This window comes from Gopherus evgoodei, chromosome 1 (assembly GCF_007399415.2).
Source record: "Gopherus evgoodei ecotype Sinaloan lineage chromosome 1, rGopEvg1_v1.p, whole genome shotgun sequence".
Lineage (NCBI taxonomy): Eukaryota > Metazoa > Chordata > Testudines > Testudinidae > Gopherus > Gopherus evgoodei.
In genome coordinates this window covers 10,830,488-10,857,300 of record NC_044322.1, presented here as the reverse complement: position 1 = coordinate 10,857,300, position 26,813 = coordinate 10,830,488, and the positions used below count along the sequence as shown (strand labels likewise).

Genomic DNA, 26,813 nt, shown 5'->3' with positions numbered 1-26,813 from the left:
GGTCTGGCTATTGATGCTGAAGAACACTTCCCTTTATCCCTCTAGGTGATGCTAGAGGACTTCAAAAATTGTTGTCTATATGCCACCCATGGGTTCCATTATAGCCGTTGAGATGATGGAAAGGGCATGAGTGGGGGCATCCAAGGGTCTCCATACCAACTTGGTGGGTCTTTTCTACTCTAGTGGTAAATTGACGGTACATGATTTTCTACCTGACTAGCTCCCTAGTACTGTCATGGAGAACCTTGGACAAACATGAGTATAGGTCATCCCCATCATCTTCCTCATCGTCGCTTGACAGGGGTAGAGCAGTCATAGATGGTGGAGTAGAATATCTCGATACCACATGTAAGTCCAGGGATGTGGGTGTAAGCTGTACCATGGTTATGTTGGTGCCTCGTAAGGGTGATTCAGGCATCTTCGAGATCATCAAGTCTTTGGGGAATCGAAATTCCTGCAGTACCAGAACAGCCATTGGTACCATTGAGGTCAGCTGAGTAGGTGACGTTGAAGAGGAGAGAGTCATCGGTGCTGGAGGCCCTCTGTGTCTGGATGGCCAGCAGATGTCGCTGTAGCCTTTTGTGGTGCTGGTGTACTCGATACCCACTGTCTACAAGACTCCGTCAGTGCCGTTCTAGAGGAGCTGGGTTTTTCTTTGCCACTCCTTTCTTCCGACTGTTACAATCTTCTTGAGCCTACCCTTTTAGGATCTTTGGGCTTACTGGTGGTACCAATACTTTAGGATCCTGCAGCCTCATAGTTATCTAGTCATGGATCAGTCGGCACCAAGGTTTTTGATCGTGCAGGAACCTTTTTCTTTTGGACGATTCCCTATTTGGAGAACTTGTGGCCTATTTTTTGAGACTTTCTAAGAAGAATCCAAGGATTTCCTCTTTGAAGTCACCGGACAGTCTTCATCTAAAGATGTTGATGGGCTCACTCTCTCTCAACAGGGATTGCTGTCCAAGGTGGGCCCTGGCTATAGGGCCGGAGGCTGGTTGGAGTGAGCTTTCCATCATAAGCAGTCTAAATTTTAGGCCATGACTCTTTGTGTTTCTGGATTTTAATTTGAGACAAAACATGCACTTCTGAGGCATGTGTCCCTCTTCGAGAGAGTGAAGGCAATGGGAATAGCCATCATTGACAGGAATGGCTTCCCGACACGAGAGGCAATGTTTAAATCTGGAGGAGTTGGGCATACACTTTTCAGGGTTCACTTCCCGAACGGGAAAAACTAGAGAAAGCTAACGTACACTAAGGAGATAACTATTCTACAAGCGAAATAAAAACTTTTTTTTAAAAGAAATGAAAAGAGAAGGAGGAAGTATTAACACTAACTGAAGTCTATTACTGCTATGGAAAATTAGTAAAAAAAAACCATTAAGTAGAACCTCTGTCAATGGGCTCTGCCAAGGCTCTGGCTCAGGCCAAGAGAAGTTGAGAAGGATCTGAGAGCGGTTTGCCCACACAGCGCTATCTAGCAAGAGAGCACAGCACGAGATAGGGAGAGTGCAGGTGCAGACCAAACAGACACTGCTACCAAAAATCTCCGATCTTAGATGCCAAGATGTGAAGATTCCTAGAGTGGAGCACCCATAGGGACACTACTCAAAGAAGAATATCCAATTTATAGAGATAACAGACCAGGACAAGAGTCATGTATCCTAAGCCGAAGGTTAAGGACATGATCAGTGTCAAAATCCTTTATATCTGGTGGACCAAGTAATGAAAAGACCAATACTGCCTAGAATACACTATCCAAAGAATGAGCTGGTCATTTTAATGCCAAAACTAATATGCCTTACACCCTTTTAACAGCATGTTCGACTATCACCAGGTGGAAGGAGCAAAGTAGCCCATTCTATTGGAAACCTCCTAGCACCCATGATAAAGAACTCTACTAGGCTTTCACAGGGGGTTGAGCTGCCTGGGAATGCAGCCATGGCGGCTAGCTTTCTTAGACAGCCAATCGGTGACTGACCCTAAGCTTACGTAGAATGAGTGAGAATGTTTCTGCGGTAGTTTCAGGCAATTAATTAAAGACCCCTATTACAGAGTAAGGTACATTCCAGCTTTCTCTTGCTAACATATGTTGCAAGTTGCAGATAGAGTGAGTTTGAATTTTTACTCACTTTTGGAATCAGCATACTGGGCCAGTGCTCCTGAGAAGGCCCGACTAAGAGACCGAGAGGCCAGCATGGGCAACCCCAGTTCAAATTTCTCCCACATAATCCTGCTAAGTGCCTCAATCCTGATTTGAAAGGGCCATCTCTAGGCATGGAAGGGTATTTCCATCTCTATGGCCCACTCAATCCTTGGCATCTGCTAAGACTTTCAGTCAGGCTGCCAATTAGTGCCAGCAGTGGGGGGGTTTGTCATAGGAATCCTTGCCCACTGGGAGCTGGACTGGACTCCCAAACTGATTTCACAGTGAACAAAAGGTAGTAACTCTCTGATTGAATCCTGGGCTTGATTTGAACTCACAACCTAAAAGATGTCTGAGGTTTTCATGCTGCTTCATAACTTGGTGAGATTTACAAGTTATAAGGCATTTCTAGGCAAGTGTAGGGACATGTTTAACAGTACATAGGGGCAGAAATATCCCACTTCGTGTTCTCTTCACTCATTCTCAGAAAGACTGCCTTTGCTTCTGGCATGAGTTTGTGACATCCCCATATTCCAGCCTTTGGTGGCAACTTGTCTGTCCTGGCCAAGACCTGTGACGCTGACTATGGCCAAAGATCTTTTTAAAGGAGTTAACCATTAGTGGCAGGAATGTTTTCTTGATGTTCCCACTGACCTTTCCCTTGTGATCATTAAGAGACTGTCAGCATAAACTCCTGTGTTATCTCAAGAGACGATCCTGGTTTGACTTGTTCCTAGTTGACAAATACACACAGCTTGCCCAATTTTAACAGCTGACAGCATTCAAGTCTTTGGCCCCCGAACTGATGATGGGCCAAAGGGCAGCTACAAGAAAATATTTGCAATTCCCGTTTCCAAATCTGGTTAAGAGTAAAGCCCCTCTGTTTTGGTGTAAAGATCAGCTTGGCTGAATGTATGAGTGATGGTTCTACAAAAGCCGAAGGTTTATACCAGGAAATGCTGCTCCACTGCAGACTTGTTACTGTCCATGTGACCTACATTTTCATTAGCCATGTAACAAATCCACTCTGTGCCTGATTCCCAGAGCACCCCAAACTCATCTTGGCTTCAACTGGAGTTTTTGCTGCTCAGGGAATGCAGGGTCACACCACGACCTGATACGCCTGCATTTTAGCAACCCCTATTCAGAAGCAGATGGCTTTGAGTTCATCTCCAGATAGACAATACTCTGCTCGGTAACCCAGTGTTGCAACAAAACACCCCTGCTATTCAGCACAGTTTTTCTCAGCACATACAAGCATGAGCCATGCAGAACAGCGCTTGCATAACCCTTTTCATTTTGTCGCGGTTGCTTATTTTCTCCAAACCGGGCTATTACACGTAGCTGGTTACAGCCCCGTCCAGCTGGCATCACATCCACAGACTCGATACTTTGCTCTTCTAGGAAGAGGCCACATTTCTGTCATTGCGGCAAAGCGCTGCAGCCGAAGGGATAATGGTTTGGGTGCATTCACGGGGCAGCAGAAAAGCAGTGCAAGACAAATGAGAAACACCATGAATGGTGAATGTCAAAGAGCGAGCCAGCAGATGACGTGACAATGCATTGCAGCAATGCAAAGTGGCTCAATACCTGTGTGTGTTATACTTACCCTCCCACCACAGTTAGTCTTAGGGTTAAAAAAGGAAGGAAGGAGAAAAAGGAAAACACATATTGCATTAGAGCAGGACTACAAAAGCCTTTGGCCAAGTCATGGCGAACTTTCCCCCCCAGCCAGCTGAACCGGGAAACATAGATTGTCAGAAGCCTCATTGCAAGATTCAGCAGTGCCGGGAACACCCTCAAGCCACGCAGGCCTGTCACGGACCATACTGAGTACTATCATTTTGGGCTGGTCAGAGCAAATTGTACCTCATGGAACCACTTGTTGCTGGGTTGGTCTCTACCACCTCGGTTCCATTCACAGGGGCATATACAGCTTCGCAGAACTGCCAGCCACACTTCCTGACACTCTACTCACTTTTCTTCTGCCACAGTGATAGATAATGTAAAGGGATGGTTTATTCACCTGTCAAAATTTCTCTCTCTCTCTGACCAACCCTCCTCAATTCCCCCTCGGTTCCACCCCCAAAACCCCTTAGTGATGTGAGAACTAAAAGCCAATCTGTTTTGCTCTTCGGTGGTCAAACAGATTTTAAAATCTTTGACCAAAATCTTAAAAAGTTGATGCTTAAAATTAAGCTCCTGAATGCATATATTAGATATAGTTTAGGTGGTGTAGCTGCGTCCATGCAAGGAACGCCTTGCTGATCATACAACACACTGGTGTTCCTGTCCTGGGGGAGCACCTGCAGGGGAGACCTGGCCTAAATATCACTGCAGTCTTTTTGCAGACAAACAGAAACAGGGGGAAAGCTCATTGAATAATTCTTTGCTACAAATGATTGGCCCAGCTGTACTGCCCATCTGTCCAAGCCTGTGCTAGTCCCTTTGTCTCCTACCCCAGCTTTGGGGATATCTTGGGATGTGCGTTCCTCTAGCAGCCATCTCATTTTGGCTGTAGGAACAGAAGCAGTGTATGGCTAAGGGAATGGTGCAGTATTTCAGTGACTGCTGCAAGCCTGGAGTTGTTGAAGAGATTAAAAATTCATCATTGCTTAGGGGTAAACTCCTAATGAAAGACAGATACCTGGAGACGCATTTCACACATCTAATAAAAGGTTAATGCGCTGGCTGGAGGCACAGACACCCAGCATCCACCGAGCACTCAGAACTCAGCACCAATCTCCTGTGACAGAGGCAGCCCGGTCCCCACTGCACAGAAACCCACAAGAGGAGATCCGCCCACTCCTCCTCTAGATCAGTAGTCTTTGTGCCCTAGTCAGAGCAAGGTGAGTGCTCACAGGGCACCAGCCTCTCCAGGCCCAGGCCAGGCCATCTGGCTGGGCGCAGCAGGCAATGTGGGCTGCACTCAGGCATGATAGCCCTGGGCTCTAGGAAGCTTCCTGCTGTGGAGGTGCACATCAGCACGAGACTGGCTTTCTGGCACAGCGGCAACCCTTGCATTACCCTCCTCTGGCTTCCTGGCACAGCAGCACCCTTGCATTACCCTCCTCTGGCTTCCTGGCACAGCGACACCCTCACGTTACCCTCCTCTGGCTTCCTGGCACCAGCGACACCCTCACATTACCCCTCTGGCTTCCTGCACAGCAGCACCCATTGCATTACCCTCCTCTGGCTTCCTGGCACAGCGACACCCTCACGTTACCCCTCCTCTGGCTTCCTGGCACAGCGACACCCTCACATTACCCTCCTCTGGCTTCCTGGCACAGCAGCACCCTTGCATTACCCTCCTCTGGCTTCCTGCTTCTTGGTTTCCGTTTGTTGTCTCTGTCGCTTTTCCTCCTCAGTCTCACTCTAAAAGAGCCTCCCTCTTTGCCGTTCCTGCATGTGTAAAACTAGGGACAGGACATTTCGATGGACTTTCTTCCCACGAGGGCCTTCACTTCCCAGAAAACGACCACAGGATCCTGCCCTGCCTTTAGGGCTGACACCCAGGCATCATCACCTTCCTTCTCCCCCACCCCCAATGCCTGAACAAGCCCATTAACGCCACTACCTGAACCTGCCAGGAATGCTGCTGTTCAGACTCCCCCTCCCCCCCGACTGTATCTGCAGCCAGCCTATGAGAAAGGGGCCACTCCAGTCTCCTACACTGGCCATCACCAGCAAAGCCTGACTGCAGGGCTGGGGGCCTGGAAGTCCTGATAGCTAATGGTGGGTTAGACACTGAATCCCACTGGAGCCTTGGGGCAGCATTTCCAGATTAGGCTCCTAAATCAACGGCACAAGCATCAGAGGCACTGAATGCTTGTAGCTTCCATTCATTCAAATCCGAAAATCTGGCCACTTATTCAGGTGCCTAAATGTGGATTCGTAAATGTTGGCTTTAACTTCCCCGTGCCTCAGTTTCCCCATCTGTAAACAGGGGCTAAGAAGAATCATCTCCTTCATAGACTGTGGGAATTAGGTGGTTCAGCCTTTGAAGATGGATGTATTACTCTCATTGATGCCTATGAAAGACCCCACATACAGGGAAAGCAGAATATTGGAACCGAGAGGAGAATCTGTCCTGAGTCAATAGCACTAAGAAGCAAGAGACAGCCTCAAAAATGCTGCGTGAAGACATGACTGAAAAGCAGCCGACCTTTACCTTTCCTCAAGACAACTGTTTGTTACATATAAACCAGCTCGCCTCACTTACTTCCAAAAATGCATATTCCAACCTAAGAAGCTATGTTAACCCTTTCCATTGCATCAGCACATTTCTCTCGAATGAAACAAAAATGTGAAGGAATCATCTTCCACTCAAAGCTACCAGAAAGTTACTGGGAGGATATTTTCAGCAGTTTCCCCATCCCCACTGTCTTCCACCCTTCAAATCCGTACAATGAAATAGCTGGTGAGACATTGCACACTGGTTCCTGCAAAGGTGTATTGTTCAACATCGGGAACGGTGGGCTATTGCTAAGGTTAATATTTTATCATGGTTATGTTTAGTAGAAGTCAAGGACAGGTCATGGGCAATAAACAGAAAGTCATGGAAGCCCGCGACCCGTCCCTGACTTTTACTAAAAATAACAGGGAGAAGGGGCTGACCGCTGGGGGGCCTGAAGCCTGGGCCTGCCATGGGAGCTCTAGCCCCGCTGCTGCTGCAGGGGTGCGGCCAAAAAAGTCACTGAGGTTCCTTAAAGTCACGGTATCCATAACCTCCATGAGTAAATCACATCCTTAGTTATTGCTAAACCTATTTTGACTGCCTTGTTTCTTCATAGGTTTCAGGGCCGGAAGGGCATATTAGGAGGATGCAGTCTGAGCTCCTGCATCACATAGGCCAGAGAATTCACCCAGCTCTGGAACCAAGCCCAGCATTTATGAGAGGTTTGGAAAAAGCTGATGTAACATTTTTTCTCATTTTCATATGGCCCCCAGTTCCATCTGAGGCAAGGAATGGAGCTGGGCAAAATACCAAAAGGAAAGGCTGCTCTGGCCATATTTTGGCCTACCTGGAGGACAGGGTCCACTAGAAGTCTCACAAGTAGAGACAGGCCTGAACTAAACTCAAGCATCTCAACACCCTCAAACTTTTGCAAGGGGCGTGTGTGTGTGTGTGCGTGAGAGAGAGAAAGAGAGAGAGAAAGAGAGAGAGAGAGAGAGAGAGAGAGAGAGAGAGAGAGAGCAAACTCAAGCATTCGAACACCCTCTAGATGACCCTAATGGTCCCTTCTGGCCTTAAAATCTACCAGCCCATGAATCATTCATCTTTAAATGAAATCCTTAAATTGTTTCAAAAAAGACCTTGGAGGGTATGTCTACACTGCAAGGTAAGCCCAGGTTAGTAGAACTCGAGTTAGCAGACCCTGGGTTAGTTAACCTAGATCTTAAGCATCTACATTCATTTGTAACTCCAGATTAGGGATTGTTGAGCCCTGAATCTATGCTGCATTATGCAGGCCTGAGTCCAATCACCCATGTCCTAGACTTCCTAGTATCATCCCAAACTATGGCCGCGCTAACCCTTTGTTCATGGCACAGCATGGGAAAACTTGACTGCCCACCAAACTTGACTGTCCAGAGGACAAAGAATGTCCGTCTGGGGGATTGTGGGATACTTCTGGTGGATCCCAGAGCACGAGTCCAGTGGGGCTGCATCTACACTGCAATGCAATAAGGCTTGAACCCTGATTTAACTCACACACTCCATCCCCGGGGGGGGTCTTAAGACTCTGGGTCCGCATGATTTGTGTGTATATGGAAGGGGGATTAAGCTTGAGTTTGAGCCCTGAGTTTACATAGCAGTGTAGGCATGGGCGAGGGCACAAAACAATGTACTTCTGCCATTGAGTACCTGCAAGCCTTACAATTTAAGAACTGTCCTGAAGTGCCCCGCTCTAACGTGATCACACTGACTATTTGGCAACATCGCACAGCATGCTTGCATGCACTGCAGGTATGTTTTACTTCAGGCACAAAAATGTGCATCTTATGACTCTGCAACTGCAAGCCAGCAGCCAGAGATTCCGCAACTCTGAGAAAACAAAGAAAGACCCTTTGAACGCTGACTCCTTTCCTTTTGGAGTTGTAATGTTATAGTAGAACAACCATGCAACTCAATTTACCCTCACATTATGTCCTAAATTAAAACCAATGCAGCTGCACCAATGCCACGTAGGGCAGAATCTGGGCTGTGGAAGTGTTAGACCAGCAATGCAGCATCAGGAGGAAACGGTTGAGTTTGTAAAGCTAGTGAATTGAGCATACCAGGCACAACATCATTGAGAGACAAACCTGCAAATCCACAATGCTGATTTTACAGTCGCTTTGCTGAGCACTTAAACAGCACGTAAAGGGGCATTAAGGTGGCGTGTGCATGTCAGGAACTTAAGAGTTCTAAGAAAAATATCATAGCACTCAAAACGCAGCTGAGAGACACCGGGAAATTGGGAATGAATAAGTCTTAAGTGCACACACCATGTATTGCAAGGTCACTGGGGGAAACCTGCCTTGTCACACCCCAGGTTATTTAATTCCCAGAGTCTGTCACGCTGTGTGGATTCTTCAGACACGTCCCCTATGCATGGGATCCTCAGATAGGTCAGCTAAACGTGTTGCGATCTTAAAGGGTGTCCATGCAAATACCTGGGGATCGTTAGCCGTTACATGGGCCATGGGATCTATAGCTTCCACTTGGACAATGAGAAACTCAGTTTAATGCTTCTCTCAAAGCACTGTGCTCATAACAGTGCAGAAACTCCCTGCACTCTTGAGCCACTCTCAGGCGTAAACCCAGGCTCCCATGTGGGACCTGAATCCACTAGCCCAGAGGTGAGGGCACAGCGCTCCCCATTTGGTCACATAAAAGGACTCAGATTTAATTAACATCCAGAAGATATATCCTTTGCCCAATTCAGTAACCCCCCACGTGCAATGGCATCTCAGGTCCTGCATGAACCACATGTAAACTTTGCAGCGGACATGGCAGAGAATAGATACGTATGAGGCTTGGACTAGTTTAGGATAAGCACAACAAAGCTGGGGTGAGATGACATTCTCCAGGCGGGCACTCACATAGATAAGGTGCTCTCGGTAACGGATGAGCAGGTTCCGCAGAATCCCAGCTTCATTCAGGTCCCCCAGACGGATCATGTCCTCCACCCCGTGGATAGAGGTCGGGTGCATGGGTTTGATGTGGCTGGCATTGTGAGGGAAAATCCAATGCTCCTGGAAACAAAAAGGAGAAAGAGGTCAAATGTGAGCCTACTGCGATATATACCCTAGATAGATCCGGAAAGGACAGGATGAGAGGTTTATGCAGTACAAGGGGCATGACAGCCATTAACTTTAAAGGATCATAGTGAAAAGGAAATGATCTCTCAGATCCCTGCAAGACTAGGATATAGCTGTTTTTTAAGGCTCCTATGCTCAGGGGCAGCTAGGCGGCTCCGAGTGCTGCTCCTGCCTGCAGGCACTGCCTCTGCAGCTTCCATTGGCCGTCAGCCAATGGGAGCTGCGGAGTTGGCGCTCAGGTGGGGGGCAGCATGCAGAGACCCCCTAGCCACACCCTGCATCTAGGAGCCAGAGGGACGTGCTGGTCACTTCCGGGAGCCACGCGGAGCCAAGGCAGGTGGGAAGCCTGCCTTAGCCCCACTGCGCCATCAATTTTGCCTGTTAAAATCTCCCGGATTGCCTTTAATAGTCACCGGGAGATGGAGGCTGATTCCAGGAGATTCCCGGCCAATCCAGGAGGGTCGTCAACCCTATTTGTAACAAAACAAGAAACTAGTACAGATGACTGGGGCTGGCTACTGAAGGGCTCTGTGGGAATTCAGGCGCATATTAGAGAAGATGTTAGTGGGGATCCTACAGGAGAAGAGGAGTAACTAGCTGGAGCAGAGGCAACTAAAAGTCCTAATCTAAAGTATTTATATAGGCCCTGTGATAGAATGCTGGGAAACAGCACCTGATGCAGCCCTCTGGTGACTGCAACCACAAGTAGTTGCTCTGGAGTAGCCTTGATTAGGAAGAGCTGTGCCTAACTGGTGAACTGAGATGGGCTGAGGAGAGCCCCAAAGGCTAATTAGCGCATTACTGGAGAGGTAGAGAAGGCACAGGAAGGACAGGAGAGAGCAACAGGCTTCTCAGGGAAAGAAGAGATTGCTCAGGGGAAGAGACCCTCTGTCTTTCCCTCTCCTTGGCTGGGTGAGCCTAAGGATTGTATGTTATGATAACTACAGAGCTGCAAAGGTTTGCAAAGGCAGTGGGAAAGAACAGTGTAAATAAACTGCACAAAGCGTTTCATCAGAAGCATGTCTCTGAGTGGTTTGTGGCTAGAAAAGAGACAGGAGCAGGACAAGGCCTTGTCACAGTCCCCCATGCCCTCCCCATCACTGTAATGTCTGACCTCACAACCTTTGATGTGTTTATTCTCTCAATCCCTTCCCCCCCTGCCCCGTGAGGCAGGGCAGTGCATGTGACAGATCCAGCAATTTCCTGCAGTATCCTTGAAAAACCTCACTGTATTGAGTTTAAATCTCTTTGGAGTCCATTGTATTAAATGCAAGGCTTATGTACTATTGTTAAGACCCCGATTATGTCACAGAGGTCACGGGATCCATGACTTCCATTGACCTCCGTGACATTTTCTGCCCTGAGGCTAGAGTGCCCAGCTTCCCCTCACACTGCTCCCAGCTCCCACCCTGGCAGGAGAGCCCTCTGCAGCTGCCCAGCCACAGGAGATGGCAGGGGGACTCCCCAGACTTCCCAGCTGCCATGGCAAGTGAGGGGACCCCACAGCAGCCCTGTGAGCGGTGGGGGACCCCAAAACTCCCACTTGCCACAGGTGGCGGGGAACCCCCCAGAGCTCCCTGCTGCTGCGGGCAGCACCCCTCCTCCTCCCACCGAGCTGCTCAGCCACCTGGAGTTCCCACTCACTACAGGGCAGGGTGACCAGATGAGAGGGAGAAAATACTAGGACACATGAGGGGCGGGGTCCGCCCGCAGAGAAAAAAAAAGCTGAGTGCTGCCAGCGGAGCAGTAAAATAAATAAACAAATAACAAAGGCGGAACAAAATATAGGGACAAATTGCATCCCGACCAAACATTGGTCGGGACGCGGGACAAACACCTAAATGTCGGGATGGTCCCGATTTTATTGGGATGTCTGGTCACCCTACCGCAGTGGCAGGGGGACCCTGGAGCCCCAGCAGCAACAGGTGCTGAGCTGAACCTGCCCCCCCATTTTGTCAGGGATATTTTTAGTGAAAGTCAGGGACAGGTCACAGGCTTCTGTGAATTTCTGTTTATTGCCTATGACCTGTCCATGATTTTTACTAAAAATATCCCTGACAAAATCTTAGCCTTAATTATTGTGGGCTGGGATTGCATGTAACTTCTAGTGGGGAGATGGGATGGGAATCCTAGGCCATGTTATGAACTTCAAAGGTCTATACTGAACAATGTGCCAGACAAGGATGGACTTCTGGGACAAACAGTATCAAATTCTCACCACCAGTCATTCAAAAAACCCAGCCTTTTGAAGCTACACCCTGAGGAGGAGACCACTGTCTGCCAATCACCTGGTCCTGGAATCTGAAGATCAAAGGCCCTTGTTCAGAATAGCCTTAGCTCTGAACTTGTAGCCAGAGAAAACCCCTCGGTGGGCGCTCAGTGACTGACTTCTGCCAAAGCCCTTGCTGGAGTTGGGATGATCTCTGGTAAACTTAAGCTTATTAGTATGTGTGTAGGTTCTTTGAATATTTTCTTTGTAATGCTTTCACCTTAAGAATACATGTGCTTGCTTAAAAAGGGCTGTGTGATAACTTGGAATTGCTAGCAACGAAGCTGTTCATAGCCTCTGGAGAGAAAGCAAAGCTCCGATGCTGGCTGTTTAGGCAGTCTATCGCAGTATAGGCTGGGAACGGTGCAGCCTGGAAAAAACCTGGTCAGCAGGGAGAGAGATGTGGGCCTTTACCTGAGAGATGTAATGGCTGAGGAGTCAGTAGCCTAGAGTGGATGTCCTTGCTGGACCACGGAGGGGGGAAATACAGGTGCATTTGCCCTGACGTGTGACAGTGCTATGATCCTCATTTTATGGATGAGAAACTGAGGCACAGAACAGGTAAGTGATGTGCCCAAGTTCATACAGGAAGCCTGTGGCACAGCAGGGAATTGAACAAGGGCTCCCAAGTCCCAGGCTAGCACCATAACCCCTGGACTATCCTTCCTCTCCAATAAAATAAATTGGAAACAGGAAAAGACTTAAACAAGCCCCTTTAATTAGGTCTGAAATAGGCAAGTTGTTCACTAGCTACTTTGTGTTACTGCACTGTCTTGTTATGGTTTCCCTTGTCAAAGTATTCCCCTCCCCCCCGGCCCATTTTCGTTCCTTTTGTTTGTTGCACCTCCTCAATGCATCTTGTCTTCCACCTATGTCCTTGGGTGGCCCCAGTCCAAAGTCCATGGGAGTTCACGGAAAGAATCCTATTGATTTCAATGGGGTTTGGATCATACTGTGCCTCTGTACAGCACCCAGTGCTTAATCCTATTTGGGGCCCTATAGCTGACACTAATACAAAGGACACACAATCACAATCCTCTTCTCCTTCATACATACATTGCCTTCATCGTCCACCACCTGGATCTGCCCAGAGTCACAAAGTTTCACCACGGCTCCAATGGGAACGTCGAATTCCCGACCGGTTTTGAGGTCCATCCATACATAATCCCCCTGAAACAAAAGAGAGGAAAAGCATGTTCTCAGTGAAGATGAGCAGAAGAACACAGCACTGCAGGGAGGACTAAACATTCCCAGTTAGAATCATTTCTGGATGTTTTACTTCCAAACAGGGGTGTGAGAACAAGCGACCTCCTTTGCAGTCCATACAATACCCAGCTTCTAGAGAGTGCTTTTCATCAGCAGACCTCAGAGTACTTTACAAAGGAGGATAAAGTATCATTGTCACCATTTTACAGATGTGGAAACTGAGGCACAGGGAGACGTGACTTGCCAGCAGGCCAGGGCAGAGCTGGGAATAAAGCTCTAGTCTCCTGAGTCACAGGCCAGTGCTCTACCCACTAGGTAACACTGTTACCCCTTCCTCATAGGTGGGTAATAAGGCTATTGTGAGGCAACTACAACTTAGCACTACAATGTATGCTACCTATCTCATCCATTTTTGGCAAACTGACCTGCTGCTAATCTTCGGCAGCTCTTCAGCGGCAGGTCCTTCAGTGTTGCCAAAGACGTGGAGTGAGTGAAGGACCTGCCGCCACCGTGGAAGACTCGGAGCGCCGCCTGGTGAGTACAAGCACCACAGCAGGTGGCGCCTTTTTTTATGTCCACTCCCCGGCTTTGCCCCAGGCCTCCTGAATCCTCTGGGTGGCCCTGCTTTCCAGCCCTACATTTCTTTGATTCAATGAAACCTACGTCCAGAAATTGACTTAGGCGATCACTGTACATCAATGGTTCCCAGTCATTTGGAGGTGGAACCTCCACCTTTTGCACCAGATTGCTAGATGGCAGTCCCCCAAGCCTTGGGTCAATTGCTACCATCTTTTCTTTCTTCTCATTTCTTCCAGCCCTCTCTCTCTCTCTCTCTCTCTCTCTCTCTCTCTCTCTCTCTTCCACTTCATCCCTAGGATCTTGTTTTTTTCTGTTCTATTTTTGTTTTTCCTTTCTATTGTTAATGAGATTTCATATTTAAACTCCCCCAAGCCACCAGACGGCTAGAGGATGTTCAGGCTGGGGATTGTCCATTCGCGGCTCTAGGCGGAACTGCATGCACTCTTGCTCTAAGCAGAGCGGTGTGAATAGCAGGAGTCAGCAAGTTTGTTGTTTGCACCTGCTGTCTCTGCCTCCATAGATTGCTACCCTGGGAGCTGCTGCAGCATCAGGGACGGAAGGCAACGTCTTCAGTACGCCACCCAATCCACAGAGCAATAATGCTTTTGAGGTGGGGATCCCAGATTCCGCAGCTTTCTCCCTCTCAATACTTCTCCACTCTGCACCCAACTCTTGCCAACCCCAAGTGTCCCAAAATCATGAGTCAGGCCACCAAAAAACCATGAGATTTTTAAAATTAATAAATGTTAGACGTGTCTTCTAGGCCTTCTGGTTTCTGAGCCCTTAGGATGAACTTGCTTCACCCTTTTGCTCTGTTCTCCTCAGCCAGGCAGGCTAGAAGTGTGCTCGTTTCTAAACGAACCTGAGGTTCTCAGGTAATCTCTAGCTTCCAGCAGCCACAGCCTTCAGAGAAACCACAAATATTCCAGGACTTAAGATAAGATGGTGAGAGCTGGCAACACCAGTACCCCTACTGTGCTAGCTTATTGTATTAGCACACAGTCAGGCACTGTAATGTGCTGCCTTTTGCCTAAATACTGACTGTTAAAGTCATCATTCAGGCCAGTAACTTAAGCAAACTCTAAATATTTCAGGGATCTTTTTCCTGAGCAATGTTTGAAAATTCTAGGCCAACTCTGGCAATGGCAACCTTATTGTTTAGTACCATAGCATGGTAGTATCCCTGGATTATACAGCCATATGCATATAGAATGTTGGCAAGTTATAATTAAAATACACTATCTTGTTATTAAATAGTTAACTACTTTAAACTGCTACCCATAGCTACCAAGTTTTGTGCCGCTCCGGGAATAGCATTTATGCACATTAATTATTGAACAAATTTCCTTATTTACATCTGATTTGCATATGTATGTATATTTCAGCTTTTTTTTTAATGTATGTGTGACGGGTTGGACCCTCCTTCTGGGATGCCACCTGATGTACTGGAGTTTCACTGAGTCTCCCCTACTCAACTAGCCTGGGTTCCCTCTTACTGCTTTGCTGGATTAGACTCTCCGGCCTCTTGCACCACACACACACAAGTAGGGCCACACCCCACTGCAGTCACAGACTGAAGTCAGCTCTGTGTAAGAGGGTTCCCCTAGCACTCACATGCCTTCTCCCCCCCACTGGGGAAGAAACCCAAAGATTTTATGAAATTTGCCCCCTCCCTCAATGTGGAGGGAGATATGCACAACTTCTTGTCCCCGCCCCAGTTAGAAATTACATAAACTGGGTTATATTATAAACAAGAAATAAGTTTATTAACTACAAAAGGTGAATTTTAAGAGAATATAAGAGATAACAGACAGAACAAAGCAGATTACTGATGAAATAAAGTAAAATACGCAAGCACTTATAGAGCTTCTTTAAGTGGAGGATCTCAAAACATTTTACGATAGTTGACAGTATTATCCTCATTTTATAGTTGGTCAAACCAGAGTGGACAGAACCCAGGTCTCCTATTCTAAGCCCCTAATTGCCAGAGAATATTCAAAAGTACAATAAAAATTATATTATATCCCCCCCCCCAAGAAAATATTTTCTACCTATGTTCTGGTGGTCAGTACTAAGCAGCCGAGTTTCGTGGCCCATTATGTCACCAGACACAAATACATAGCCCAACATCATGAAGTATAGTTTATACTTCTCTTCTGTTGTATGCTACTGTACTACAAGAGCAATGACAAATAAATACATGATTTGACTAGCTAACATACTGGATATTAATTTTCTCAAAATGCCCTGCACATACAAATTAAAATTTCATTTGTTAATACTGGCTAAAATGGCAATTGTGACGGCCTGGACTTACTTAGCTAGACCCACCATATGCTTATTTCCTTTTCCTGCTTGGAAAGGGCTTGATGCAAAATCCACAGAAGTCACTCGGAGACTTCAGTGGACTTTGGATCAGGTCCAACAGGAACAAAAACATCAGCACAGGACATTTCATGGTGATTGGCGCTAGGCCATTAAACAGCTCAATTAAACTGGTCAACAATCCTCATGAAATGTCCTGCATCTTGGCAGTTTGGGGTTAATTCAAGATGTAGGGCGCAGCACCACAGAACCAAGAACACTTTCAATCATTTCATAAATAGCCATATCTGAACCACCCAGTAGCAGCCACCATGCGTGGCACGTTCCAAACCCTCCAGACCCTGCCCCCAGGAGCTCACAATCTCAGGACAGAGGCGAAGGGAGGGGGAACAACAGGCCATTTATACACGAGTCAGCTCGATACACTGTAATCAGCACAAAGGAGGTGGTGCAGGTACAACTGTGTGAGAAGCTGGCACAAGCATTATACAGGATCAAACTGTAATGGGATATAGATTTCAAAGGAGTCTGAAAGCCATTGTCAGTGTTTAGAGCCAGTGGCCCTTATCTTACCGATAAAAGAGTCAGGGGTTTCAAGACTTGGTTGACATTCCGGAGCAGCGTCCATTTGCCCTGGTCCTTCTCGTCAGAATTCACCGCATTGGGGCATTGCTGCATGTTGATGGCTTTTGAGTCCTCAGCATTCTAGAGAGGCTACTGCACTATATGGACCTCTTCCCTGGTTCCTATACATACTCCACTAGCTGGCAAGGAATCTTCAAAGATATCAGCTGGTTTGCTTTACGCCTCCTGTTGCAGAACAATGATCATAAGCACTCACTTCTGCTGCAAGGCACTGTTTGTCTCGAGTCACAGTGTGGTTCTTGGAAAAGATTTTCTCCTAACAGGAGAATTTCCATAGAAGAGCTTAAGGAAAGCTTTAGCTTTTCTCATATTTACCACTGGAATATGCTAGAACTATCCCACATTATACTTTGCATTGTGGGAATCTATATACTGAGCAGACAACAGTGTGTTTCTCCACTTACAGTCCTCCCAGTGTCTCCAGTAATGGGTGATCTTTGGTAGTAGATGAAAAGGAAACGGCAACCAGCAATTCAGACTTGAGGCCTCCTGAAAATGACACTGTAAAATTCAAGGCAAAACTCTATTTCACCACGACCTCTTTCCTCTCCCTTCCTTTCCCAGTGAAATAACTTGTCAGCAGCTTGATGTCTGTTAGGTCTGAGACGCTGAATACTCTTGGATACTTATTAATCCACAAGTGTAGTCATCCTCATGTAACACCTGGCTTTTAATTAACCTAATACCTTGCAACTCCAAATTAACCAAGGCGCAGTGGGAACCCAAAACCAAAGGCCATCTGGATTTTCTTTAAACTGATCACCCACAGTAGTTCCATAGCAACTGGATTTTAAATAATTGAGTAGAAGGTGTTCTGAGACATATTACTTGCATAACTTTATGGGATAACTCAGGCTAAGCTGTAGATTGAAATTACCTGCAAGTGTGAATAACAGCAACATAATTACAGTATGCTTTGCTTTTCTAGGGCCCAATCCTGCAATCCTGGCCCATGTGAGTAGTCCAGAGAGCTGATCTCATAAGGACTATTTGTATGAGTAAGGGTTGCAGGTTTGGATCCCAATTGCACTGCTCATCCGAGGACCCCAACTCACTGCATAACCAGGAAATATGGCTGCCTGGGATTAAAGTCCCTAGGGACTAGAGTCAGCAGAGTACATTGTATTCCAGCTCCATCTTCATTAGCTCCTGCTACACCTTAGAACACCTCCCCTCAACCTCCAGGTGACCAGTTCAGGATTCCGTTCCCCACACACACTCCTGGGATATCATCTGTTGCCAATTTAAGGCAACATAAGGTCATTTGCACCACTAAGGCTTGTCTAGACAAACCGTCAGTGCAGAGCAAGCTGGAGCGTGCATTTACAGCGCACTAGCCTGCCATGCACTGCATCCGTGTGGGCCCTGCTCCTATGAACACTTTCACCTACTCTGCTTTGAAATGGGAGCAGTTCAGCACTCACTAGGGAACTTTTAGTGAGCGGTAGCAGGTCCACCCGGACAGTCAGTGCGTGGCAAGCTAGTGCGCTGTAGATTTACATCCCAGCATGCTGCACACTAACTGTTTGTCTAAAGAAGCACTAAGTGACTCTAGCTAGGGGTAGGATCTGATCCCTAGTCCCTGCCATGGGGAGATCAGAATCTAATTAGACAGTGAGAGTACAGATCAGACCTGTTATGCAGCGTACAAAGACCCAAGCACAGGGACAAAACCCTACATCCTTACTCAGTTATTATCCTTCCTTAGTCAAAGCTCTGCCTGTGGGGCAGAGGAGATTTACACTTACTCCATCTAACACCTGTCATCGGAGCATATCCAGGCAAGTTATGATCATTAACAAATCACCCCTCGCACCATGCCTGTGAAGTAGGTGCTCTTAGATCTATTTTACAGAAGAATAAACCGAGGCACGCAGAAGAAACATGGTTTGTCCAAGATCACACACTGAGTCAGTGGCAAAGTCAGGAATAGACCCCAGGCATTTTGAACCCAGTCCCTTTGATCTAATCACTAGATCATTCTGTCTCTCCCTTTGGATGAATGTGTAACAGACACAGAAATGTCACCCCTCTCCACATCTTTCCCAATCACCTTCTCACTTGGTCCACTGTAGCTTATGGCAGTGCATTTAGTTCTGAGTTGGGGATGAGCCTTCATGGCTTTTCTCTCTTATCTGTACTGTGTTGCGGCTTCTCGCTCAGAATTTTTCAGAGCTATAAACCCAGGGAATAAGAGGAACCTTTGCATTCTAGCTGAAAGGCTGAGGAGCCGCTCCTCTTCCCTTCTATGCATGTCTACACTCTTTGTCCTTCTGGGGGAAGAGGACTAGCCTGGACTTCTTTGGAGACCATCACATGTCTCAATCATCCAGAGGCACTTATATCTGAGTCATAGGACACACTTCTTTCCCTTAGCAGCAGCCTGAATGCACTGTCTCTGCGACAAACCCATCCAACTGAGCCTGGAAATTAAGCCCCTATCTCCAGCCTCAAGGAATAGAGTAATACCATGGAGCCACCAGATGGACCTATATGGCTCCTCCTAAAGGAACATGCTACGTGTAGAGTGAGTAATACAGGAATTCACTTAGGAGAATAAGGGAACAAAGGGAATGGAGTCAGTCAGCATCGCCACCCGTTTTATATTACAGCTCATTGTGGTAACACTAGACCCACTGACACAGAAATAGATGTGTGTGCAGGAGGGCCATTGAACATCACAGATATTATTTATTTCTGTATTTCAGTAGCATATAGAGGTCCCCCGTGTGGTAGGTGCTGAACATATACATATTGCATACACACCGCAAGAGACAGTATCTGCCCTTAAGAAATGACACCGTACATCAGTGGTGAGCAACCTGCGGCCCATCAGGGTAATCCGCTGGCGGGCCGCAAGACAGTTTGTTTACATTGACCGCCCACAAGCCCAGCGGCCAGCAGCTCCCAGTGGCTGCGGTTCGCTGTTCCTGGCAAATGGGAGCTGCGGGAAGCAGTGCGGATCACAGGGACGTGCTGGCCACTGCTTCCTGCAGCTCCTAATGGCTGGGAACTGCAAACCGCGGACACTGGGAGAAAAGCTAATGCGGTCTTGGGATGCATCAGGCGAGATATTTCCAGTAGAGATTAGCAGGTGTTAGTACTGTTATACAAGGCACTGGTGAGACCTCACCTGGAATACTGTGTGCAGTTCTGGTCTCCCATGTTTAAGAAGGATGAATTCAAACTGGAACAGGTTCAGAGAAGGGCTACTAGGATGATCCGAGGAATGGAAAACTTGTTTTATGAAAGGAGACTCAAAGAGCTTGGCTTGTTTAGCCTGACCAAAAGAAGGCTGAGGGGAGATATGATTGCTCTCTATGAATATATAAGAGGAATAAATACCAGGGAGGGAGAGGAATTTTTTAAGCTCAGTACCAATGTGGACACAGAACAAATGGATATAAACTGGCTATCAGGAAGTTTAGACTTGAAATTAGATGAAGGTTTCTAACCACCAGAGGAGTGGAGTTCTGGAACAGCCTTCCAAGGGGAGTAGTGGGGGCCAAAGACATATCTGGCTTCAAGACTAAGCTTGATAAGTTTATGGAGGGGATGGTATAATGGCATAGCCTAATTTTGCCAATTAATTTGTCTTTGACTACTAGCAGTAAATATGCCCAATGGCTTGTGATGGGATGTTAGATTGGGTGGGATCTGAGTTACTACAGAGAATTCTTTCCTGGGTGTCTGGCTGGTGAGTCTTGCCTACATACTCAGGGTTTAGCTGATTGCCATATTTGGGGTCGGGAAGGAATTTTCCTCCAGGGCAGATTGGCAGGAGCACTGGGGTTTTTTGCCTTCCTCTGCAGCGTGGGGCATGGGTCACTTGCTCGAAGGTTCTCTGCACCTTGAAGTCTTTAAACCATGATTTGAGGACTTCAATGGCTCAGACACAGGTTTGATACAGGAGTGGATGGGTGGGATTCAGTGGCCTGCATTATGCAGGAGCTCAGACTGCATGATCATAATGGTCCCTTCTGACCTTAAGGTCTATGATTCTATGATAAACAAACTGTCTTGCGCCCGCCAGCGGATTACCCTGACGGGCTACATGCAGGTCGCAGTTTGCCCACCACTGCTCTTAATAAGAGTATTACTGCCCCTGTTTCACAGAGAGGAAACAGACACGAAGGGTACATCTATACTGCAAAGACTGACCTGCAGCAGCAAGTCTCAGAATCCGGGTGAACTGACTGGGGATAAAAATAACAAAAGGCCAGACTCTGAAATCCCACAAGGGAGGATGGTTTCAGAGCCCAGGCTCCAGCCCAAATATCTATACTGCCATTTTTATTGATATGGTGCAAGCCTGGGGTGCTGAGGCCTGCTGCCACTTGTTGGTGTTTGTTTTGTTTGCAGGGTAGATGCACCCTAAGCGGCTTGTCACAGCTCACATAGGGGAATCTATTTCAAAGTCAGGAATTGCTCTTTGGTCTCCTGAGCCCTAGGCCAGTGCCTTCATCACAAGACCATCTCTGCTCTCTTCCCTGTGTCTCAAAATTACAGCAAAACCTGTACTCAATAATTCCATCCCTAGCCCCTGGAGATTACACGGTGCATTCAAGAGCCCTCACAAAACTTTCTTGCCTATTCTGGGGTGGAGGGTACAGCCATAGCTATGGGAAACAGCCCAAGCTCAGTGTGTTTTGTGCATGGGACCTATGCAGGCTTGTACGGGTGGAATCCTCTCCCCTGAGCCAGAGCCAGCTCATGGAGTAGCCACTACGGCAGTGTCATGGTGTGTGGAGGAGACACGGCCGTGCACCCCCGGCTTCCTGCAATTCATCATGACTCTCAGCCAGCCAGGAAAACAGAAGGTTTATTTAGACAACAGAAACACAGCCCAAAACAGGTCTTGCTGGTACAGACAACAGGACCCCCTTTAGTTAGGTCCATCTAGGGGCCACAGGGAGGCCACAGCCCCATCGGTGCGCCCCTCTCCATTTCCCAGCCAGCTCCAAACTGAAACTCCCTCCAGCTTCTCACTCAGGCTCCCCCCAGCTCCTCCCCCAGCCTTTGTGTCCTTTGTTCAGTGTCCGGGACAGAGGTGTTACCTGGCCTCCAACCCCCCTCCTGGGTTCTCAGGTTACGTGCTCAGGTATCCTCCCTTCCCCAGTGCAGACAGTTCCAGCAAAACTCTCCTGCCACCTTCCCAGGTCAATACTCCCCACTCAGTATTCAAAGAACCCAGGTCAATACTCCCCACTCAGTATTCAAGGAACACATCAAGCACATTCCCGTTTCATCACTGGCAGACTGTAATAGTGACCACAGCCCCACAGAGGTTTTGTGCAGTAGTTCACCAATCTATTTGCAATATGCCCCACCCTGTTCCCAGTTCACTCTTCCACCCAGCCACCCCACATCTTGCCTATGCACTGCAGCACAGACAGCCTCTTTGGCTTGCAGGTTACAGGCGGGCCCTGCTGTGTAGCCTTTTCATGGCTTCCTCTCACTCCTGCAGTGGAAACACAGTAGGGTTGCTGCTTTAATCGAACCTCCCATGTTCTCATAAGAGGCGATGAGAGAGGAGGGTGGGCCTGGCACTCAGTCCAGGTATCAGGCACATTCAGTTGGGGCCATCTGCCCAGGGCCTGCTTTAGGCCGATTCGCCTGATTCCTGGGAATCGGGCCCCACACCTAAGATGGCCCCGTGCTTTAGGCGCCTTTTAAATTTTTTTACTTACCCTGGCTGCGGTTTGCTCCGGGGTCTTCCATGGCCCCGCTCCCCTGACCAAAGCGCCGGCGGGAGCGCGGCTGCCCCACAGCCCGGCTCTCTCAGCTGGAGCTCTGACCAGAGTGCCGCAAGCCCCGCGGCCCCGCTCTTCTGGCTGGAGCTCTGGCCGGAGCGCAACAAGCCCCGCGGCCTGGGCTGGAGCTCTGGCCAGAGGGTGACAAGCCCCGCGGCCCCGGCTGGTGCTCCGGTCAGAGCGCCGCAAGCCCCGGGGACCCGGCTGGAGCTCCAGGCCCTTTAAATAGCCTCCAGAGCCCTGGGGTAGCAGGGGGCTCTGGGGGCTATTTAAAGGGCCAGGGCTCCAGCTGCCTCTGCCACCCCTGTCCTTTAAATAGCCGCTGGAGCCCCGCCGCCCCCATGCATTCCCCAGGGCTCCCGCGGCTATTTAAAAGGTCCAGGGTGGGGTAGAAGCAGGGGAGCCCCGGGACCTTTAAATAGCCCCCAGAGCCCTGGGATAGCGGGGTTTTGGGGGCTATTTAAAGGGCCGGGGCTCCAGCTGCCTCTGCTGCACTCCCTGTCCTGCCCCTAGCCAGCTCTGCCCCCAGCCAGCTCTGCACTCCGTGCCCACAGCCAGCCCCTACCAAACCCCCTGCCCTGTCTCCAGCCAACCCCTGCCACACACCCCTGCCCGCACCAGCCCTGCGCTGCCCGCCCTGCCCTGTCTCCAGCCAACCCCTGCTGCACCCCCCTGCCTGAAGCCAGCCAGTCCCATACTCCTGTCTCCAGCCCTGCCAACCACTGCTGCACCCCCCTGTGGCCCTGCCTGAAGCCAGCCCGCCCCACACTCCCCTGTCTCCAGCCAGCCCCGCACCCCTTGCCCTGCCTGCAGCCAGACCCTACCTCCAGTCAACCCCTGCCCTGCCTCGAACCAGACCCATGTCCACTGCTGCCCTGCAGTTCCCAGGCCAGTAACCTGCACACCTGCTTCAATGAGGGGGGCAGGAAGCAGCGGGGACCCACACATGTGCACACCCCCAGGGAGTGGCGTGGACCTACACATGTGAAACAGCAGTCATTAATAACCAATCAACAGCATATATGATGCAATGTACATAATATACAATTTTATTATTTATATAGCAGCAAAGAGTCCTGTGGCACCTTATAGACTAACAGACGTTTTGGAGCATGAGCTTTCGTGGGTGAATACCCACTTCGTCAGATGCAACTGATGAAGTGGGTATTCACCCACGAAAGCTCATGCTCCAAAACGTCTGTTAGTCTATAAGGTGCCACAGGATTCTTTGCTGCTTTTACAGATCCAGACTAACACGGCTACCCCTCTGATATTATTTATATAGTTATGGAAAGTAAATAATACATGGAAGAAATGGAAGGCTTTTTTAACACTTTTTTCTTTTTAAGTCATCCCTGCCAGGGCTCCGCTGAAAGTGTTCGAATTGGGCCCCGCACTTCCTAAAGCCGGCCCTGCATCTGCTACTGCACCAAGACCATACAGGCATTTTACAGACAAGTGAGCAAATACCTTTGTTGTTAACATATGTGTGTGTGTATCACACTCAGCCTGGGGAGAAGGCCTAGGTCCCTGTTTAATTTTGATGTGTAGGCCAGGGTATAAACTCAGGGTCATATAATCCCCAGAGTGCAGAGTGGAGGCCCACCGAGGTCAGTGGGTCTCTGCAGAGATCAGGGGAGAGTACAGCCTGCATGCAACTATTAAAAGGTCAGATTTACAAAGGCAACTAGAGATGCAGATTGGTGCCCATGAGATTCAGAAAAGTGCCTAAGCAGTGCCCAGTGGGAGTTAGGCACCTAACCTACTTAGGCACTTCTGTAAATGCCACGAGGCGCCTATCTGCTATGTTTAGCTGTTTATTATTTGTTCCAGGCCTTGCTGCTGCAGTGAACGGTAAGAACACATGCCCCCTTTAGGCCACTGCTCTTCCTGTCCTTTATGTCTCTTCCTTCCCCATCCTCCTTTCTCTGTTTCTCTCCCTCTTCCTGCTCTGTCCTTTTCTCTGAATTTCCTTCTTTGCAGCAATGCCCAGAGGGCTGCACTCCCAGCCCCTTCCCCAGGCCATCCACTAGAATGGACACTCATTTGCCATTTAAAATTAATACTCCAGTCAGAGTAATGGCGAGGCAGGGTTGTTCACCACTCTGAGTCATTGTCTCAACTGTCTACAGACTCAGGTAGGTGTTACTGCATCAGTTACAGTCGGTTTGTGTTGTGCAGGCTAGATTTCTGACACTCCTGATGAAGAAAATAACATTCCTGAAAATATTTTTTTAAGCATTATTGCAACTAGTGGGGTGGATGCAAATATTTTACATACATCCTCTTGGCTTCAGCTCAGCAATAGGATGGGAGGTTTATGTTGAAAGCTACGATTTAAATCTTCAGTTCTGAATGTGCAGTCCATGCAATGCACTTTCAGGTATTGTTGCCATCTGAAGACACCAGCCACTTTAGGTGCTGCTGTCAACATACAATCACATGTTGGTATTTTGCTGGAATTCACTACAGCATATACAGTCCACACACGTAGGCCACAGACACAATTACTATCTAAGGGCTGGTCTCCACTACAAAACAGCTTAATTAAGTTGCTCAGGGCTCTGAAAAATTTCACACCCTGTGTGATGTAATTAAGTTGAGCTAAGCCCCAGCATAGACACCGCTAGGTTGATGAAAGAATTCTTGTGTCAAACTAACTACCACCTCTCAGAGAGGTGGATCTACTACAGCGATGGAAGAAGGCCGTTCACTACTGTAAGAAATATCTCCCCTATGGTGCTACAGCAGTGCAGCTGCAGCCCCGCAGTGTTTCTAGCATAGACATACCCTATATCACACGCATGGCTAGAGAGCTACGGTCAGAACCCTGATCCTTCATTTCCCAAACCAAAGGTCTTTACTGCCTCTCCGAAAGCAGAACTTCCTTCATTGATCGTGGAAGCATGTTCTGCATGTGCCCTATGGGAACATGGCAAGGGAAACATGAACAATAGAAAACATAACACAGACAGATCAAGCCCGTGGCAATGCTATTCACAGAGCAGATTGCTATTCAGACCTCTGCTTACACACAGATACAGCATCATTCACCCCTTAGACCACTGAAGAGGGATAAAATGCATATATCATTGGACTTACATCACTGCTACTAAATGCGGTTAAGGTCCAATTTTCTGCATTTACACTAGTATATGTCCATTGACTTTAACGGAGTTACTCCTGATTTACCCATGAGAGGAAAATCAGGACTGTGTATCACTATTCTATATGCCCATTTAGCTGCACCACGGCTATTAGTCCATGGGAAATTGCGGGGGGCTTGACAAGATGGCACCCTATGCCAAGGAATTGCACATTAATAATCAGTGACCCCAATAGAGAGCTAACACCAAAAGAATTCTGCTGGTCCCATTTCATGAATAAATGAGATTCTTTTCCTGATTTCTGATGGCATATCAGACACCAGCTGTAAGCCACGGTACTGTGCTACGGGCAAGTGCTGTCAGAAACAGAGGGATGGTGGCGAAGGGACCTTTAAATAATTCAATAATCAATGCACTGTTAGTTCATCCTGTAACTTTGATACCTGAGCAACTGCTGAAAGTGGAAAGCCAGAAGCCATGCGCAAGCCTAGAGATTTCCCCCTTGGTGTTGCTGACTTTGTATGCTAGGAGTACAGAAGTATGCTACGACTGATCAGTTAATTCACTCACAACTCTTATTTGGTGGGGAGCAGAATTACTGAATGATTGAATCCTGGAAAGCCCCATGTCTTTATAAGCAGATTAAGCAGGTTTCACAGTGGCATCTCCAACCAAGGCAACCATGATGCACACAAGTATGTTCATTAAGTCCAGCACAAAGAACATAACAAAAGAACATAAGAACGGCCGTACTGGGACAGACCAAAGGTCCATCTAGCCCAGTATCCTGTCTACCAGCAGTGGTCAATGCCAGGTGCCCCAGAGGGAGTGAACCTAACAGGTTATGATCAAGTGATCTCTCATAAGAACATAAGAACGGCCGTACCGGGTCAAACAAAAGGTCCATCTAGCCCAGTATCTGTCTACCGACAGTGGCCAATGCCAGGTGCCCCAGAGGGAGTGGACCTAACAGGCAATGATCAAGTGATCTCTCTCCTGCCACCCATCTCTCCATCCTCTGACAAACAGAGGCTAGGGACACCATTCCTTACCCCATCCTGGCTAATAGCCATTAATGGACTTAACCTCCATGAATTTATCCAGTTCTCTTTTAAACATTGTTATAGTCCCAGCCTTCACAACCTCCTCAGGCAAGGAATTCCACAAGGTGACTGTGCACTGTGTGAAGAAGAACTTCCTTATATTTGTTTTAAACCTGCTGCCTATTAATTTCATTTGGTGACCCCTAGTTCTTGTATTATGGGAATAAGTAAATAACTTTTCCTTATCTACTTTCTCCACATCGCTCATGGTTTTATATACCTCAATCATATCCCCCTTAATCTCCTCTTTTCCAAGCTGAAAAATCCTAGCCTCTTTAATCTCTCCTCATATGGGACCCGTTCCAACCCCCTAATCATTTTAGTTGCCCTTCTCTGAATCTTTTCTAGTGCCAGTATATCTTTTTTGAGATGAGG

General features: G+C 47.9%; 1 protein-coding gene across 1 annotated transcript in view; it reads right to left on the bottom strand.

Moving 5' to 3' along the window:
• The window catches only part of MYO7A (myosin VIIA), a 192,737-nt gene that overhangs the window by 95,984 nt on the left and 69,940 nt on the right, over positions 1–26,813 (bottom strand). The window contains 2 exon segments of the mRNA XM_030557917.1: positions 9,233–9,385; positions 12,777–12,890. Of these exon segments, the coding sequence (XP_030413777.1) occupies positions 9,233–9,385; positions 12,777–12,890 (267 nt within the window).